The sequence below is a fragment of the Choloepus didactylus genome, chromosome 5 (genome assembly GCF_015220235.1).
Source record: "Choloepus didactylus isolate mChoDid1 chromosome 5, mChoDid1.pri, whole genome shotgun sequence".
Classification (NCBI taxonomy): domain Eukaryota; kingdom Metazoa; phylum Chordata; class Mammalia; order Pilosa; family Megalonychidae; genus Choloepus; species Choloepus didactylus.
Genome location: NC_051311.1, coordinates 81,368,048 through 81,386,412, shown reverse-complemented (window position 1 = coordinate 81,386,412; position 18,365 = coordinate 81,368,048). Strand labels below are relative to the sequence as shown.

Genomic DNA, 18,365 nt, shown 5'->3' with positions numbered 1-18,365 from the left:
TTCTGAGGTCCATAACAGTTTCAAACCGGCACACCCACCATGACACCCACCGTCACCACTGATATTCAACACTGTACTTGAAGTTCTTGCCACAGCAATTAGGCAGGAAGAAGAAATAAAAAGCATCCCAATTAGAATGGAAGAAGTAAAACTTTCCCTATTTGCAGATGACATGATCCTATATACAGAAAATCCTGAAACATCCACAACAGAGCTCCAGCAACTAAAATATGAATTTGCCAAGTAGCAGGGTACAAGGTCAAAATCCCAAAATTAATAGTGTTTCCATACACAAGCAATGAACAATAATAAAAAAAATCAACAAAAAAATTTTATTTACAATAGCAACTAAATGAAATATCTAGGAATAATCTAACCAAGGATGTGAAGGCATTGTACACAGAAAACTGAAATGCATTGTTAAAGAAATCTAAGAAGACCTAAATAAATGGAAGGACAGTCCATGTTCATGGATTGGAAGAATAAATATTGTTAAGATGTTAATCCTGCCCAAAGTAATATACAGATTTAACACAATCCCAATAAACCTTCTTTGCAAAAATGGAATAGCCAATCATCAAATTTACATGGAAGCATAAGGGCCCTGAATAGCCAAGCCACCTTGAAAAAGAAGAAGGAAGTGGGAGGACTCACACTTTCCAATCTTAGAACTTATTATAAAGCCATAAAAAAAAAAAAAAAATGGTACTGGGACAAGGACTCAGGAACAGACCAGTGGAATCAAACTGAGAGCTCAGAAATCAAACACCACTGAACTGGCAAAGAGTAATCTCTTCAACAAATGGTGCTGGGAAAACTGGATCAACATTTGTGAAAGAAAAAAAGGAGGACCCCTACCTCTCATCTTATATAAATATCAACTCAAAATAGATCACAGACATAAATATAAGAGCCAGAACTATCAAACTCCTAGAAGAAAACATAGGGAAGCATCTTCAGGCCCTTGTGTTAGGCAATGCTTTCTTAGACTTTATACCCAAAGCACAAACAATGAAAAAAAAAATAGATAAACGGGATCTCATCAAAATTTAAAACTTTTGCACCTCAAAGAACTTTCTCATAAAGGTGAAAAGATAGCATATTCAATTGGAGATGGTATCTATAAACCATGTATCTGATAAAGGCTTACTATCCAGAATTTATAAAGAAATCCTTCAACTTAACAACAAAGACAAACAACACAATTAAAAAATGGGCAAAAGACTTCAATAGGTATCTCTCCAAACAAGTTTTGCAAGTGGCCACAAGGCACATGAAAAGATGCTCAACATCATTAGTATCAGGGAAATGCAAAGTACAGAATTACCGTATGATCTGGCAACCCCGCTATTAGGTATATATTCTAAAGAAATTGAAAGCAGGGGCTTGAACAGATATTTGCACACCCATGTTCATAGCAGCATTATTCACAACTGCTGAAAGATGGAAGTAACCCAAGTGTCCATCAACCAATGAATGGATAAACAAAATGTGGTATATACATACAACGGAATATTACTCAGTGATTAAAAGGAATGAAGTTCCGATACATGGAACAACGTAGATGAACCTTGAAGACATTACGTTGACTGAAATAAGCCAGACACAAAAGGACAAATATTTGTATGAGCTCACTGATATGAAACATTTAAAATAAGCAAAGTCAACATCTAGAATATAGGTTACCAGGGTATGGGTGGGGAAAGGGAATGGGAAGTTAAGGTTTAAAATGTAAGCGTTCCTATTTGGAACAATGGAAATGTTTTGGTAAAGCATAATGGTGATGTTAGTACAACAGTATGAATGTAATTAACAGGACTGAAAAATTTATCTGAATGTGGTTAAAAGGTAAAAATGTTAGATTGTATATGGTAAGAGAATAATAATTAAAAAAAAATCCATGGAGCTGCACTACACAAATAGTAAAACCTAAATCAAACCATAGACTATAGTTAATAGCACAATTAAAAAGGTGTGCTTTCATCAACTGTAACAAATGTTCCACACCAATGCAAGGTGTTAATAACATAGTGGTGCATGGGAATCCTGCATTTTATGCATGATTGTTCCGTAAAACCACAACTTCTCCAGTAAAAAAAAAAAAAAGGAAAGGAAAGAAAAAAGAAAAGAAAGGAGGCAAAGACATTTACCAAAGATTTAGTAATTATACATGAAGGTACAGCTTTATGATTGTAATTGCTGGATGTTTACTTATACAGATCATTTTAAAAAGCAACATCATCAGGCAACTAGATAAATTCTCCAGTTTCCTCCTACCCTCAGATTTGTTTTCCTGCACAGCAACTAAAACATAACTGAAGCCTTAAATATAGATCCAATCATTTCTAATCATGTTTATGCAATCAGCAGGAATACATCAATGTTCCTTCTGACTGAGAAATCGGAAGTCTGGTTGACTGTCTTAAATTACATTCTTTTTTGATAAACTCCAATTTTTGGAAATAATATAAATACTTTCAAAAAGGCAGAAAAGTAAGTACTTACTTTGTGTCAATCACAATATATATGTCCAAGAGGGGGGACAGCTATTCTAATGTTAGAAGAATGGGAAATGGTGATTGGGATAAATTTTCCAGTGATCACATTATATACAAACTCAAAAAGTGTCATATCTTAATTTTGAGATAGAGATAACTTGAATTGTGGCTATAATGGGAAGATGCATTTGGTTTTAAATTTGGTTTCCTTGACATATAGGTGGAAACAAAATAAAGGTATCTTCGCTACCTGAGCCCTCGCTGTCTGAACCCAGAAATCAAAATAATTGCAACAGTTTTTTGAGAACAAGACTTGGAAAAAGGTAGCCCTTGCCATCCAAACTTGCTTTCTAAATGAGAATTCAAACAGGTTTGGATAGGAAGGGGTACATTCCTTCCTTCATGATAGTATGTGTGAGTTAAGTGTGCTGGTTTGGATGCATTATGTCCTCCAAAATGCCATGTTCTTTAATGCAATCTTGTGGAGGCAAATGTATTAGTGTTGATTAGGTTGGAATCCTTTGATTGAGTGTTTCCATGGAGATGTGACTCAATCAACTGTGAGTGAAATGTTTGACTGGATTATTTCCATGGAGATATGGGCCCCGTCCATTCAGGGTGGGTCTTGATTTAATCACTGGAGTCCTATAAAAGAGCTCACAAACAGAAGGCCCTCAGAGCAGCTGAGAGGGACATTTTGGAGGCAAAAGGTCTGCTGGCAAAGCTAAGAGAGGAAACCAGATGCTCAGATGCACAGGAGCTGGAGAAGCTAAGAGAGGACAAAACACCCCAAAAGCAACATTTTAAAGAAGGCACAGAAGCTGTGAGAAGAGCTGGAATACAACCCAAGATCAGCAGATGCCAGCCACATGCCTTCCCAGCTAATAGAGATTTTCTGAATGCCATTGGCCTTCCTTTGGTGAAGGTATACTCATGTTGATACCTTATAATTTGGACATTTTGATGGCCTTCATACTTTAAATTTGTAACCAAAATAAACTCCCTTTATAAAAGCCAATCCATTTCTGGTATTTTGCATAATGGCAGCATTAGCAAACCAGAAAATAAGTAAACATCCAACCTTTGACTACTTCACCTATAGCTCTAAAAGTGTGTGGGGAGGTATTTTTCTTTGGGAAACATGGGTATCATTTTTTATTCAGGATCACTTTTGGTAGTTAGAAAAACATACAATAAGTGAACTTTAATACAATATGGTAAGTACTATTAACGGTACAAAAGTGTGTCAATTCTTTAGAGGAGTTAAGGGAAAGTTCTAGAAGAGAAGGTGCTTCAAATATAACCTAATATAATATAGCAATAGTTCATCAGAAGGGGGATATATTGTATTTACAACTGCCAGAAAGTGAAAACAAGCACATCCCAGATGGGGATTGAAAATAGTTCCATATGATTGTAATACAGGCTGCAAGAATGGTGAAGGGATTGGGAGGAATGAGTCTACAGACACATGTGGGGGCCATATGGTAACTAAGGAGCTGAGACTTTTAGAATTAAGAACATTTAAACTTAGCTCGCCTAGCCTATGTCATTTCAATGTTAATTTCAATACCAAGTAATAATCCTGACATATAACAATCATATTTAGATACTTTCTTCTAAATACTCAAAGCCAAACTACTTTTTCCCCTTTAAAATGAAGCCAGAGGGAGGCGGGGCAAGATGGCAGACTGGTGAGCTGTATGTTTTAGTTACTCCTCCAGGAAAGTAGGTAAAAAGCCAGGAACTGCGTGGACTGGACACCACAGAGCAATCTGTCTTTGGGCATACTTCATACAACACCCATGAAAACGTGGAACTGCTGAGATCAGCGAAATCTGTAAGTTTTTGCGGCCAGGGGACCCGCGCCCCTCCCTGCCAGGCTCAGTCCCGGGGGAGGAGGGGCTGTCAGCTCCAGGAAGGAGAAGGGAGAATTGCAGTGGCTGCTCTTATCGGAAACTCATTCTACTGATTCAAACTCCAACCATAGATAGACTGAGACCAGACACCAGAGACTCTGAGAGCAGCCAGCCCAGCAGAGAGGAGACAGGCATAGAAAAAAAACAACACGAAAAACTCCAAAATAAAAGCAGAGGATTTTTGGAGTTCTGGTGAACACAGAAAGGGGAAGGGCGGAGATCAGGCCTTGAGGCGCATATGCAAATCCCGAAGCAAGGCTGATCTCTCTGCCCTGTGCACCTTTCCTTAATGGCCCTGGTTGCTTTGTCTATTAGCATTTCAATAACCCATTAGATCTCTGAGGAGGGCCGTTTTTTGTTTTTTTTTTTTTTTTTTAAATCCTTTTTGCTTTTTCTAAAACAATTACTCTAAGAAGCTCAATACAGAAAGCTTCAAAGAATTGAAATTTGGGCACGTCAAGTCAAGAGCAGAACTAAGAGAGCTCTGAGACAAAAGGCAATAATCCAGTGGCTGAGAAAATTCACTAAACAACACAACTTCCCAAGAAAAGGGGGGTGTCCGCTCACAGCCACCATCCTGGTGGACAGGAAACACTCCTGCCCATCACCAGCCCCATAGCCCAGAGCTGCCCCAGACAACCCAGTGTGACGGAAGTGCTTCAAATAACAGGCACACACCACAAAACTGGGCGTGGACATTAGCCTTCCCTGCAACCTCAGCTGAATGTCCCAGAGCTGGGAAGGGGGAGCAGTGTGAATTAACAGAGCCCCATTCAGCCATCATTTGAGCAGACTGGGAGCCTCCCAACACAGCCCAGCAGCCCAGAACTGCCCTGGGGGGACGGCACTCACCTGTGACATAGCACAGTCATCCCTCAACAGAGGACCCGGGGTGCACAGCCTGGAAGAGGGGCCCACTTGCAAGTCTCAGGAGCCATACGCCAATACCAAAGACTTGTGGGTCAGTGGCAGAGACAAACTGTGGCAGGACTGAACTGAAGGATTAGACTATTGCAGTAGCTTTAAAACTCTAGGATCATCAGGGAGATTTGATTGTTAGGGCCACCCCCCCTCCCCGACTGCCCAGAAACACGCCCCACATACAGGGCAGGCAACACCAACTACACACGCAAGCTTGGTACACCAATTGGGCCCCACAAGACTCACTCCCCCACTCACCAAAAAGGCTAAGCAGGGGAGATCTGGCTTGTGGAGAACAGGTGGCTCGTGGACGCCACCTGCTGGTTAGTTAGAGAAAGTCTACTCCACGAAGCTGTAGATCTGATAAATTAGAGATAAGGACTTCAACTAGTCTACAAACCCTAAAAGAACCCTATCAAGTTCAGCAAATGCCACGAGGCCAAAAACAACAGAAAATTATAAAGCATATGAAAAAACCAGACAATATGGATAACCCAAGCCCAAGCACCCAAATCAAAAGACCAGAAGAGACACACCTAGAGCAGCTACTCAAAGAACTAAAGATGAACAATGAGACCCTAGTACGGGATATGAAGGAAATCAAGAAGACCCTAGAAGAGCATAAAGAAGACATTGCAAGACTAAATAAAAAAATGGATGATCTTATGGAAATTAAAGAAACTGTTGACCAAATTAAAAAGATTCTGGACACTCATAGTACAAGACTAGAGGAAGTTGAACAACGAATCAGTGACCTGGAAGATGACAGAATGGAAAATGAAAGCATAAAAGAAAGAATGGGGAAAAAAATTGAAAAAATCGAAATGGACCTCAGGGATATGATAGATAATATGAAACGTCCGAATATAAGACTCATTGGTGTCCCAGAAGGGGAAGAAAAGGGTAAAGGTCTAGGAAGAGTATTCAAAGAAATTGTTGGGGAAAACTTCCCAAATCTTCTAAACAACATAAATACACAAATCATAAATGCTCAGCGAACTCCAAATAGAATAAATCCAAAAAAACCCACTCCGAGACATATACTGATCACACTGTCAAACATAGAAGAGAAGGAGCAAGTTCTGAAAGCAGCAAGAGAAAAGCAATTCACCACATACAAAGGAAACAGCATAAGACTAAGTAGTGACTACTCAGCAGCCACCATGGAGGCGAGAAGGCAGTGGCACGATATATTTAAAATTCTGAGTGAGAGAAATTTCCAGCCAAGAATACTTTATCCAGCAAAGCTCTCCTTCAAATTTGAGGGAGAGCTTAAATTTTTCACAGACAAAGAAATGCTGAGAGAATTTGCTAACAAGAGACCTGCCCTACTGGAGATACTAAAGGGAGCCCTACAGACAGAGAAACAAAGACAGGACAGAGAGACTTGGAGAAAGGTTCAGTACTAAAGAGATTCGGTATGGGTACAATAAAGGATATTAATAGAGAGAGGGAAAAATATGGCAAACATAACCCAAAGGATAAGATGGCCGATTCAAGAAATGCCTTCACGGTTTTAACGTTGAATGTAAATGGATTAAACTCCCCAATTAAAAGATATAGATTCGCAGAATGGATCAAAAAAAATGAACCATCAATATGTTGCATACAAGAGACTCATCTTAGACACAGGGACACAAAGAAACTGAAAGTGAAAGGATGGAAAAAAATATTTCATGCAAGCCACAGCCAAAAGAAAGCAGGTGTAGCAATATTAATCTCAGATAAAATAGACTTCAAATGCAGGGATGTTTTGAGAGACAAAGAAGGCCACTACATACTAATAAAAGGGGCAATTCAGCAAGAAGAAATAACAATCGTAAATGTCTATGCACCCAATCAAGGTGCCACAAAATACATGAGAGAAACATTGGCAAAACTAAAGGAAGCAATTGATGTTTCCACAATAATTGTGGGAGACTTCAACACATCACTCTCTCCTATAGATAGATCAACCAGACAGAAGACCAATAAGGAAATTGAAAACCTAAACAATCTGATAAATGAATTAGATTTAACAGACATCTACAGGACATTACATCCCAAATCACCAGGATACACATACTTTTCTAGTGCTCACGGAACTTTCTCCAGAATAGATCATATGCTGGGACATAAAACAAGCCTCAATAAATTTAAAAAGATTGAAATTATTCAAAGCACATTCTCTGACCACAATGGAATACAATTAGAAGTCAATAACCATCAGAGACTTAGAAAATTCACAAATACCTGGAGGTTAAACAACACACTCCTAAACAATCAGTGGGTTAAAGAAGAAATAGAAAGAGAAATTGCTAAATATATAGAGACGAATGAAAATGAGAACACAACATACCAAAACCTATGGGATGCAGCAAAAGCAGTGCTAAGGGGGAAATTTATAGCACTAAACGCATATATTAAAAAGGAAGAAAGAGCCAAAATCAAAGAACTAATGGATCAACTGAAGAAGCTAGAAAATGAACAGCAAACCAATCCTAAACCAAGTACAAGAAAAGAAATAACAAGGATTAAAGCAGAAATAAATGACATAGAGAACAAAAAAACAATAGAAAGGATAAATATCACCAAAAGTTGGTTCTTTGAGAAGATCAACAAGATTGACAAGCCCCTAGCTAGACTGACAAAATCAAAAAGAGAGAAGACCCATATAAACAAAATAATGAATGAAAAAGGTGACATAACTGCAGATCCTGAAGAAATTAAAAAAATTATAAGAGGATATTATGAACAACTATATGGCAACAAACTGGACAATGTAGAAGAAATGGACAATTTCCTGGAAACATATGAACAACCTAGACTGACCAGAGAAGAAATAGAAGACCTCAACCAACCCATCACAAGCAAAGAGATCCAATCAGTCATCAAAAATCTTCCCACAAATAAATGCCCAGGGCCAGATGGCTTCACAGGGGAATTCTACCAAACTTTCCAGAAAGAACTGACACCAATCTTACTCAAACTCTTTCAAAACATTGAAAAAAATGGAACACTACCTAACTCATTTTATGAAGCTAACATCAATCTAATACCAAAACCAGGCAAAGATGCTACAAAAAAGGAAAACTACCGGCCAATCTCCCTAATGAATATAGATGCAAAAATCCTCAACAAAATACTTGCAAATCGAATCCAAAGACACATTAAAAAAATCATACACCACGACCAAGTGGGGTTCATTCCAGGCATGCAAGGATGGTTCAACATAAGAAAAACAATCAATGTATTACAACACATTAAAAACTCGAAAGGGAAAAATCAATTGATCATCTCAATAGATGCTGAAAAAGCATTTGACAAAATCCAACATCCCTTTTTGATAAAAACACTTCAAAAGGTAGGAATTGAAGGAAACTTCCTCAACATAATAAAGAGCATATATGAAAAACCCACAGCCAGCATAGTACTCAATGGTGAGAGACTGAAAGCCTTCCCTCTAAGATCAGGAACAAGACAAGGATGCCCGCTGTCACCACTGTTATTCAACATTGTGCTGGAAGTGCTAGCCAGGGCAATCCGGCAAGACAAAGAAATAAAAGGCATCCAAATTGGAAAAGAAGAAGTAAAACTGTCATTGTTTGCAGATGATATGATCTTATATCTAGAAAACCCTGAGAAATCGACGATACACCTACTAGAGCTAATAAACAAATTTAGCAAAGTAGCGGGATACAAGATTAATGCACATAAGTCAGTAATGTTTCTATATGCTAGAAATGAACAAACTGAAGAGACACTCAAGAAAAAGATACCATTTTCAATAGCAACTAAAAAAATCAAGTACCTAGGAATAAACTTAACCAAAGATGTAAAAGACCTATACAAAGAAAACTACATAACTCTACTAAAAGAAATAGAAGGGGACCTTAAAAGATGGAAAAATATTCCATGTTCATGGATAGGAAGGCTAAATGTCATTAAGATGTCAATTCTACCCAAACTCATCTACAGATTCAATGCAATCCCAATCAAAATTCCAACAACCTACTTTGCAGACTTGGAAAAGCTAGTTATCAAATTTATTTGGAAAGGGAAGATGCCTCGAATTGCTAAAGACACTCTAAAAAAGAAAAACGAAGTGGGAGGACTTACACTCCCTGACTTTGAAGCCTATTATAAAGCCACAGTTGCCAAAACAGCATGGTACTGGCACAAAGATAGACATATAGATCAATGGAATCGAATTGAGAATTCAGAGATAGACCCTCAGATCTATGGCCGACTGATCTTTGATAAGGCCCCCAAAGTCACCGAACTGAGCCATAATGGTCTTTTCAACAAATGGGGCTGGGAGAGTTGGATATCCATATCCAAAAGAATGAAAGAGGACCCCTACCTCACCCCCTACACAAAAATTAACTCAAAATGGACCAAAGATCTCAATATAAAAGAAAGTACCATAAAACTCCTAGAAGATAATGTAGGAAAACATCTTCAAGACCTTGTATTAGGAGGCCACTTCCTAGACTTTACACCGAAAGCACAAGCAACAAAAGAGAAAATAGATAAATGGGAACTCCTCAAGCTTAGAAGTTTCTGCACCTCAAAGGAATTTCTCAAAAAGGTAAAGAGGCAGCCAACTCAATGGGAAAAAATTTTTGGAAACCATGTATCTGACAAAAGACTGATATCTTGCATATACAAAGAAACCCTACAACTCAATGACAATAGTACAGACAGCCCAATTATAAAATGGGCAAAAGATATGAAAAGACAGTTCTCTGAAGAGGAAATACAAATGGCCAAGAAACACATGAAAAAATGTTCAGCTTCACTAGCTATTAGAGAGATGCAAATTAAGACCACAATGAGATACCATCTAACACCGGTTAGAATGGCTGCCATTAAACAAACAGGAAACTACAAATGCTGGAGGGGATGTGGAGAAATTGGAACTCTTATTCATTGTTGGTGGGACTGTATAATGGTTCAGCCACTCTGGAAGTCAGTCTGGCAGTTCCTTAGAAAACTAGATATAGAGCTACCATTCGATCCAGCGATTGCACTTCTCGGTATATACCCGGAAGATCGGAAAGCAGTGACACGAACAGATATCTGCACGCCAATGTTCATAGCAGCATTATTCACAATTGCCAAGAGATGGAAACAACCCAAATGTCCTTCAACAGATGAGTGGATAAATAAAATGTGGTATATACACACGATGGAATACTACGCGGCAGTAAGAAGGAACGATCTCGTGAAACATATGACAACATGGATGAACCTTGAAGACATAATGCTGAGCGAAATAAGCCAGGCACAAAAAGAGAAATATTATATGCTACCACTAATGTGAACTTTGAAAAATGTAAAACAAATGGTTTATAATGTAGAATGTAGGGGAACTAGCAGTAGAGAGCAATTAAGGAAGGGGGAACAATAATCCAAGAACAGATAAGCTATTTAACGTTCTGGGGATGCCCAGAAATGACTATGGTCTGTTAATTTCTGATGGATGTAGTAGGAACAAGTTCACTGAAATGTTGCTTTATTATGTAACTTTCTTGGGGTAAAGTAGGAACATGTTGGAAGTTAAGCAGTTATCTTAGGTTAATTGTCTTTTTCTTACTCCCTTGCTATGGTCTCTTTGAAATGTTCTTTTATTGTATGTTTGTTTTCTTTTTAACTTTTCTTTTTCATACAGTTGATTTGAAAAAAGAAGGGAAAGTTAAAAAAAAAAAAGAAAGAAAAAAGACAAACAAGGAAAAAAAAAAAAAAGATGTAGTGCCCCCTTGAGGAGCCTGTGGAGAATGCAGGGGTATTCGCCTACCCCACCTCCATGGTTGCTAACATGACCACAGACATGGGGGACTGGTGGTTTGATGGGTTGAGCCCTCTACCATAAGTTTTACCCTTGGGAAGACGGTTGCTGCAAAGGAGAGGCTAGGCCTCCCTGTGTTTGTGCCTAAGAGTCTCCTCCTGAATGCCTCTTTGTTGCTCAGATGTGGCCCTCTCTCTCTGGCTGAGCCAACTTGAAAGGTGAAATCACTGCCCTCCCCCCTACGTGGGATCAGACACCCAGGGAAGTGAATCTCCCTGGCAACGTGGAATATGACTCCCGGGGAGGAATGTAGACCCGGCATCGTGGGATGGAGAACATCTTCTTGACCAAAAGGGGGATGTGAAAGGAAATGAAATAAGCTTCAGTGGCAGAGAGATTCCAAAACGAGCCGAGAGATCACTCTGGTGGGCACTCTTACGCACACTTTAGACAACCTTTTTTAGGTTCTAAAGAATTGGGGTAGCTGGTGGTGGATACCTGAAACTATTAAACTACAACCCAGAACCCATGAATCTCGAAGACAGTTGTATAAAAATGTAGCTTATGAGGGGTGACAGTGGGATTGGGAATGCCATAAGGACCAAACTCCACTTTGTCTAGTTTATGGATGGATGTGTAGAAAAGTAGGGGAAGCAAACAAACAGACAAAGGTACCTAGTGTTCTTTTTTACTTCAATTGCTCTTTTTCACTCTAATTATTATTCTTGTTATTTTTGTGTGTGTGCTAATGAAGGTGTCAGGGATTGATTTAGGTGATGAATGTACAACTATGTAACGGTACTGTAAACAATCGAAAGTACAATTTGTTTTGTATGACTGCGTGGTATGTGAATATATCTCAATAAAATGATAAAAAAAAAAAAAAAAAAAAAAAAAAAAAAAAATGAAGCCAGAAACAGTGATTTCCAGCTATGGCAGAATAAAGATGTCAGAAAATCTACTCCTCAAGAAATGGCTATAAAACTGGATGAAATAAAAAAATAAAATAAAATAAAACAACCATTTCAGGGCTCATAGAAGAACTAATAAGTTGAGAAGTGTTTATTCATGATAAGAACAGTTAGGGATCTATGGTGTTCTTGCTTGGAGCACTCAATCTCCTCCAGCAACTGCTCATTGGATATAGAAGTTCTACCAAGGACACGGTTGGCTATGAAAAACAAGCGCTTCATTGCTGGAAGGGGCTAACTTGATTTCAAGCAAAGGGTGAAAAAAAAATAGGATACAAACAGGAAATGTCTACAGCTATTGTAGCCTCAGGTTGCAGTCCTGGTTGGGCTGAGCTGCAGATTGGAAGGATGAGTCAGAAATTTAACAGAAAGGTCCCGGAAATAAGAGGCAGACAGGGGCCAGATAAGGTTTCAACGTGACTATGGCTGACTGGTAGGCTGTGCAAACATGCAAGGGGACCCAAGAGGGCCTGGAGGAAAGTAAAAGATGAGGTAGACCTGAAAACTGGCAGATTTTTTAATGCACTCCCTAATCAAACTCACATCAACTGCCAGAGGGTATAAGCCTTACTGGCTCAAGGTATTTCAGCAGAATCTCTGACCTACCATTGTTTGAACACTAGGCTATGCAGACAAGAGAGACAAACCCTGGGACACTAGCCCAAAAAAATAACAATAAGAAAACTTAGCATAGACATCCAAATACGTGCATGACAGAGACAAAGTTCACATATTAAGTCTAGGCAAATTACTAAAAAAACACTCATCACCACCCTCAGGGGAAAAACTCAAATAGACTTTCTAAATATATTATCAAAATGTCCAATTTTCAAGAAAAAAAACTATGAGACATACAAAGAGAAGCAGGAAAGTGTGACCTATATTCAGGACGAAAAGCTAATAAATAGAAACTGACTGAATAAACCCAAATGTTGGATTTAGCAGACAAAGACTTCAAAATGCCATTATAAATCTGTTAGACAAATTAAAAGAATCAAATACAAATTTTAGAATTGATACTTTCCATTTGTACCTGTTTTTTGATAGCATTATATCATTTTTTATATTGGTCAAAACTTAAAACTGTTTTTAAATGTTCATAACCCCTCAGTAACAGAATGTTCATTTAGTGTCATTATGCTTTGTAAACTTTGTAGCAACCATTGAACAAAGGCAAAAACATGTCTTATCCTTTCCTCGTGATCTAATCAAAGGTATGTTAATTAATTAAATTTTTAAATGAGATGGACTATAACTAACTGGAGAGCATTTTCAACACAGTGTAAAATGAAATGAACGAAAATGCTATGTTGTTATCTACAGATTTGGAATTGTTTTGAACTTTTAATTTTATTTTCATAGTTAGCTTTCAGTGTCTATCAAGAACATTTCTAGAATTATTTGAGTTTAGCATTTTTAAGAGAATGAAATATTACATGATACTCCAAATTCATTCTGGTATAAGAGTGTATAAATAATTTTAATACTACTAATAATTAACTGGATTACAATACTAATGGACTTATAAAACAAAATTTTGCCCATATGCATACAATATATTATTAGCAGGCAGATTTTCATACTGACAAAATAATGGCAATTAGTTCTATTAATAATCTTCCATTTATTCTTTATTTGTCTTTCTTAGTAGATAGCCAATTTACATAAAACATAATTTAACTGGATTTTGCTTGTTGGATTCCTTGAATTATCATAAGAATAATTACTTCAACAATTAATAAAATATGCTTTCTCATGTTTAATGAGAACAACCTAAGCTATAGAACAAGTGTTCCAGAAGTCCCTTAAAATTTTATGCTAGAATTTAACCTAATAACGTTATAAATATGCATTTCTCCATTTATATTACCTGAAGTGTAAGAATAATGCTCACTGCTTGCTATAAGGCATTTCACTGGTTTACATTATTAACACAAGCTATCTAGAATGATGTTAATAATTGGGCTAGAAAAAGAATACTTACTCAGTTATAATTTCAGGGTTTGTAAAGCTGAGGTTGGTTAAATGACCTTCAAGTTTAGAAGACTCATGCATATTTAAGGCTGGAGTGGTCTTATTGGCCAGTAGAGCTCTTTTTTCATCTTTCTCAAGTGCTTTTCTCTTCCCACCATTTTGGAAGTATTCTCTGCATACACTACAAGGCAAAGTAAAGTTATATTTTAAAACACTGGGAATAAATACAAAATAAAATGGTAAAACATTAGCACTTATTAATCAAATTGGAAACCTTTCAAATTAAAGACTTCTATTTTGGAAACATCAATAGAGATAAGTTTGAATACCTCATAGCATTTTCAAAATTTTTAAATTTCTGTACAACAAAAATGATTACAGATTATGTCTAATAAATTAAAAAATGTTTTTAAGGAGTACAGAGGTATCAGTATATGTTTTTTCTGAAATTCACTGTTAACTGAAAAATAGGTTCCTCCAGCAAAGCTTATATGACTGCTATTCAATGATAGCATCCAGAAAGAATTGTAGTCACAGTTAGATAGCTTTTCTGGTGGTAGACTGATAAACAAGGGGTTATCCTGGTTTTGAGACTCCTCCTGGTTTATAACAATAAAGTCAGGTTGTCAGCATATTAGGAGATCTTTATTCTTTTTACCTGCTCCGATAGGAGGGCATATAAAACTAGTTCCTGTAAAAAAGGTGTTGTTCTAGTTTGCTAATGCTGCCTGAATGCAAAACACCAGAGATGGATTGGCTTTCATAAAAGGGGGTTTATTAGGTTACACAGTTATAGTCTTAAGGCCATAAAGTATCCAAAATAACACATCAACAATCGGTTACCTTCACTGGAAGATGGGCAATGGCATCCGGAAAACTTCTGTTAGCCAGGAAGGCACGTGGCAGGTGTATGCTCTAGAGTTCTGATTTCAAAATGGCTTTCTCCCAGGATGTTCCTCTCTAGGCTTCAGCTTCTCTCCAAAATGTCACTCTCAGTTGCTCTTGGTGTGTTTGTCCTCTCTTAGCTTCTCCGGAACAAAAGCCTGCTTTCAACAGCCGTCTTCAAACTGTCTCTTACCTGCAGCTCCTCTCTTCTCAGCTCCTATGCATTCTTCAAAGTGTCCCTCTTGGCTGTAGCTCCTCTTCAGAATGTCACTCTCAGCTGCACTGAGTTCCTTCTGTTTGTCAGCTCATTTGTATGGCTCCAGTGATTTAATTTAGACCCACCCTGAATGGGTAGGGTAACACCTCCCTGGAAATTATCCAGAGTCATCACCCACAATTGGGTGGGGTGCATCTCCACGGAAACACTCAAAGGATTCCAATCTAATCAGCACTAAAATGTCTGCTCCACAAGATTGCATCAAAGAATATGGCTTTTTCTGGGAGACATAATACATTCAAACCAGCACAGGTGTCATACTATAAAGGCATATATTCAAAGATAACAGAGGTTTGAATATAACAGTAGTTTTTATACTACTTGGAAATTATTCCTGTCTATCAGGAAACCATTCGTGAGTGTTTCAATTCTTACACTACTAAAATGCAGATTTTTCATGATATATCATTTTAAACTCATGGTTTAGCCCATATTAGGTTGCTATACAGAATCAGAAACTGATCACTGGCACACTGTTTTCTTAGTATTTATGATATACCTAATTAAATTTTAGGGTAAATATAGTAGGATACCATGCTGCTTTCTATCTATTATGTCACCCACAAAAGCCAAGTTCTTTAATGCAATCTTGTGGGGGCAAACTTATTAGTCTTTTGATTAGGGTGGAACCTTTTGATTAGGTTGTTTCCATGGAGATGTGACCCATCCAACTGTAGATGAGACCTTTTGATTAGATCATTTCCATGGAGGTGTGGAGCCTGCCCATTCAGGGTGGGTCTTGATTAGATCACTGGAGTCCTTTAAGAGAGAGGCTCATGGAGAGGAGAAGCTGGGAGAAGCTGAGAGAGACATTTTGGAGAGAAGCTAAAAGAGGACTCCAAGACACTTAAAGAGAAATGCCCCAAGGAGAACCAAACAGAGAGCTGAGAGAAGCTATGTCATCTAGAATTTGCCCTGGAGAAGCTAAATGAGAACCCACAGATGCTTAAAGAGAAGGCCACTGGAATCAAAAGCTGAATGCAATGCAACCCAGGATCAAAGGACCTGCAGATGCCAGCCATTTGCCTTCCCAGGAGACAGAAGTTCTGAACACCATCAGCCTTTCTTTACTGAAGGTATCCTCTTGTTGATGCCTTACTTTGGACACTTTTATGGCCTCAGAACTGTAAATTTGTAACCGAATAAATCCCCTTTATAAAAGCCATCCATCTCTGGTATTTTGCATAACAGCAGCTTTAGCAAACTGGAACATACACCATACGTGGGAACTAAGTAAAAGGGACAACAAAAATGTATCACAGAATCAACTGAAATTTTTATTAGCTATTAAAACCAAGGAACCTGAAGGGAAAAGAGAATACAGATCATTAAGGAGAGCAAATAAATGCACCTACAGCTTATGCTTATGGCCTAACTATGAATCAGGAAACTAGGAAACTTCACTTTACATGTAATCTGGGAAACAAATATCTGAAACCAACTATGTTGGCTTTGGTGCCCACAAGAGTCAGATGGCAACTGTACAAAAGAGAGCAATGTGAGGTAGGGTCTTAGAGGTGGCAAAAAAGAGATAATACCACATACAATTCACCATCAGAAGGTCCAACTCTAAATGGAGAAATCCTGAGATCTAGAACCTAGTGAATCAGAGCATTAGCCACTGGAAGACCAAAAGGAAGGAGGCTGGAAGTATATGGGAAGGTGAGTCTTGAGAAGACAGTGTTTCTGGGGGAGAAGAGAAGCAATGTGGAAAAGAGAGGTGCTAAAGGAAAAAATGAAAGAGTTAAAGAGAGGAGCCTACTGATATGACATATTATATATATATTAAAAAATCCTAAGTTGGACCAAAAGAGTACACCATGAAATGACCTCCACTTTTGTACTTATACCAACCAAACAAGGTTCTTACGAAATAAGAAACAAGGTAGGCCACCCAAACTCCTACCTATATATCTGGAGGAACACCTATACAAACATGATAGAAAAAGTACATAAAGAAAATACCTAATGAAGCCAGCAACCATACACATTTCTATTTGAAGCCTACTGAAAGGCAATCAAGATTTTTCAGTGGATAAAAATTCTTTAAAACATTAAAAAAAACCACCAAACAGAATAAAACTTTAATATCACACTTCAATATGAATTGTTTACAATTAAGCCAGCAATTGTAGATGTGAAAGAACATTTTAAATTTTAAATTTAAAAATGTAGCATAGATACCATATGCCTCCTGATGGAATGTATTGAGAAGGATGCAACATCACCCATGTAATACTCTTGCCAAAAATATGTTTAACTGGAATCTAATCACAAAGAAACAGCTGTGCAAATTCAAATTAGGGACCGTTGTAAAACTTTGATTTTATAGAAATGGCCATTCTATAAGACCACCCTCCCCCCAATAAAAAGGGGGGAAAAAAAAGGCTGGCAAATTGTTCTAGATTAAAGGAGACTATAGAAGCATAACAACTAAGACCAGTGAATTATTCCTACTGGATCCTGGATCAAAAACAAAATCTGGCCTATAAAGGACATTGTGAAAATTGGGAACTATGGAAATTTGATTATGGGTAGCATATTAATAGAATATGATAATAGTATTGTATCAGTATTTAATTTCTTCAGTGTGATAGTTGTATTTCGGTGATGTAGAAGAACGTTCTCAGGTGATAAACAATGAAGTGTTCAGGAGTAAAACTCTTATGAATTCTCAAATAGTTCATCAGAGAAGGAAGCCAAAAGGAGGAGGTAGAGGAGGGAGGAAAAATGACACAAAATAAGACTAAAGTAGAGTAACAGTTTTCCAGAAGCTAAGGAAAGTGTGAGTCAAGGACTTTATACCCAGCCAAGCTGTCCATCCAGTAATAAAATTACAGAAAAAGTTTTTAAAATGCAGGAAATTTGGGGAACACTATAATTGCAAGCCATTTTTAAAGAATCTATTGGAAGATTAACTTCAGTCATGAGGTGAATGGAAAATATCGCCAAGAAACCTGTCGATGGAATATACAGCATTAAATAAAAAAATACTTTCTAATGCTTAAGGCCACAATTCCTAATGAAGATAAAAGTTATTAATATATATGTGCCATTTATCATAGCAGCCAACTTTACAAAACAGAAATTCCATGACATGAATGGAGAAAGAGACAGAAACAACTAACAATAGAGAACAGCAATATACCA

General features: G+C 37.6%; 1 protein-coding gene across 1 annotated transcript in view; it reads right to left on the bottom strand.

The window, feature by feature from the left end:
- BMT2 (base methyltransferase of 25S rRNA 2 homolog) overlaps nucleotides 1–18,365 on the bottom strand; it is a 165,590-nt gene that overhangs the window by 71,563 nt on the left and 75,662 nt on the right. Inside the window, exon 3 of the mRNA XM_037836344.1 lies at nucleotides 14,064–14,234. Within this exon, the coding sequence (XP_037692272.1) occupies nucleotides 14,064–14,234 (171 nt within the window). The remainder of the gene's footprint in view (nucleotides 1–14,063; nucleotides 14,235–18,365) is intronic.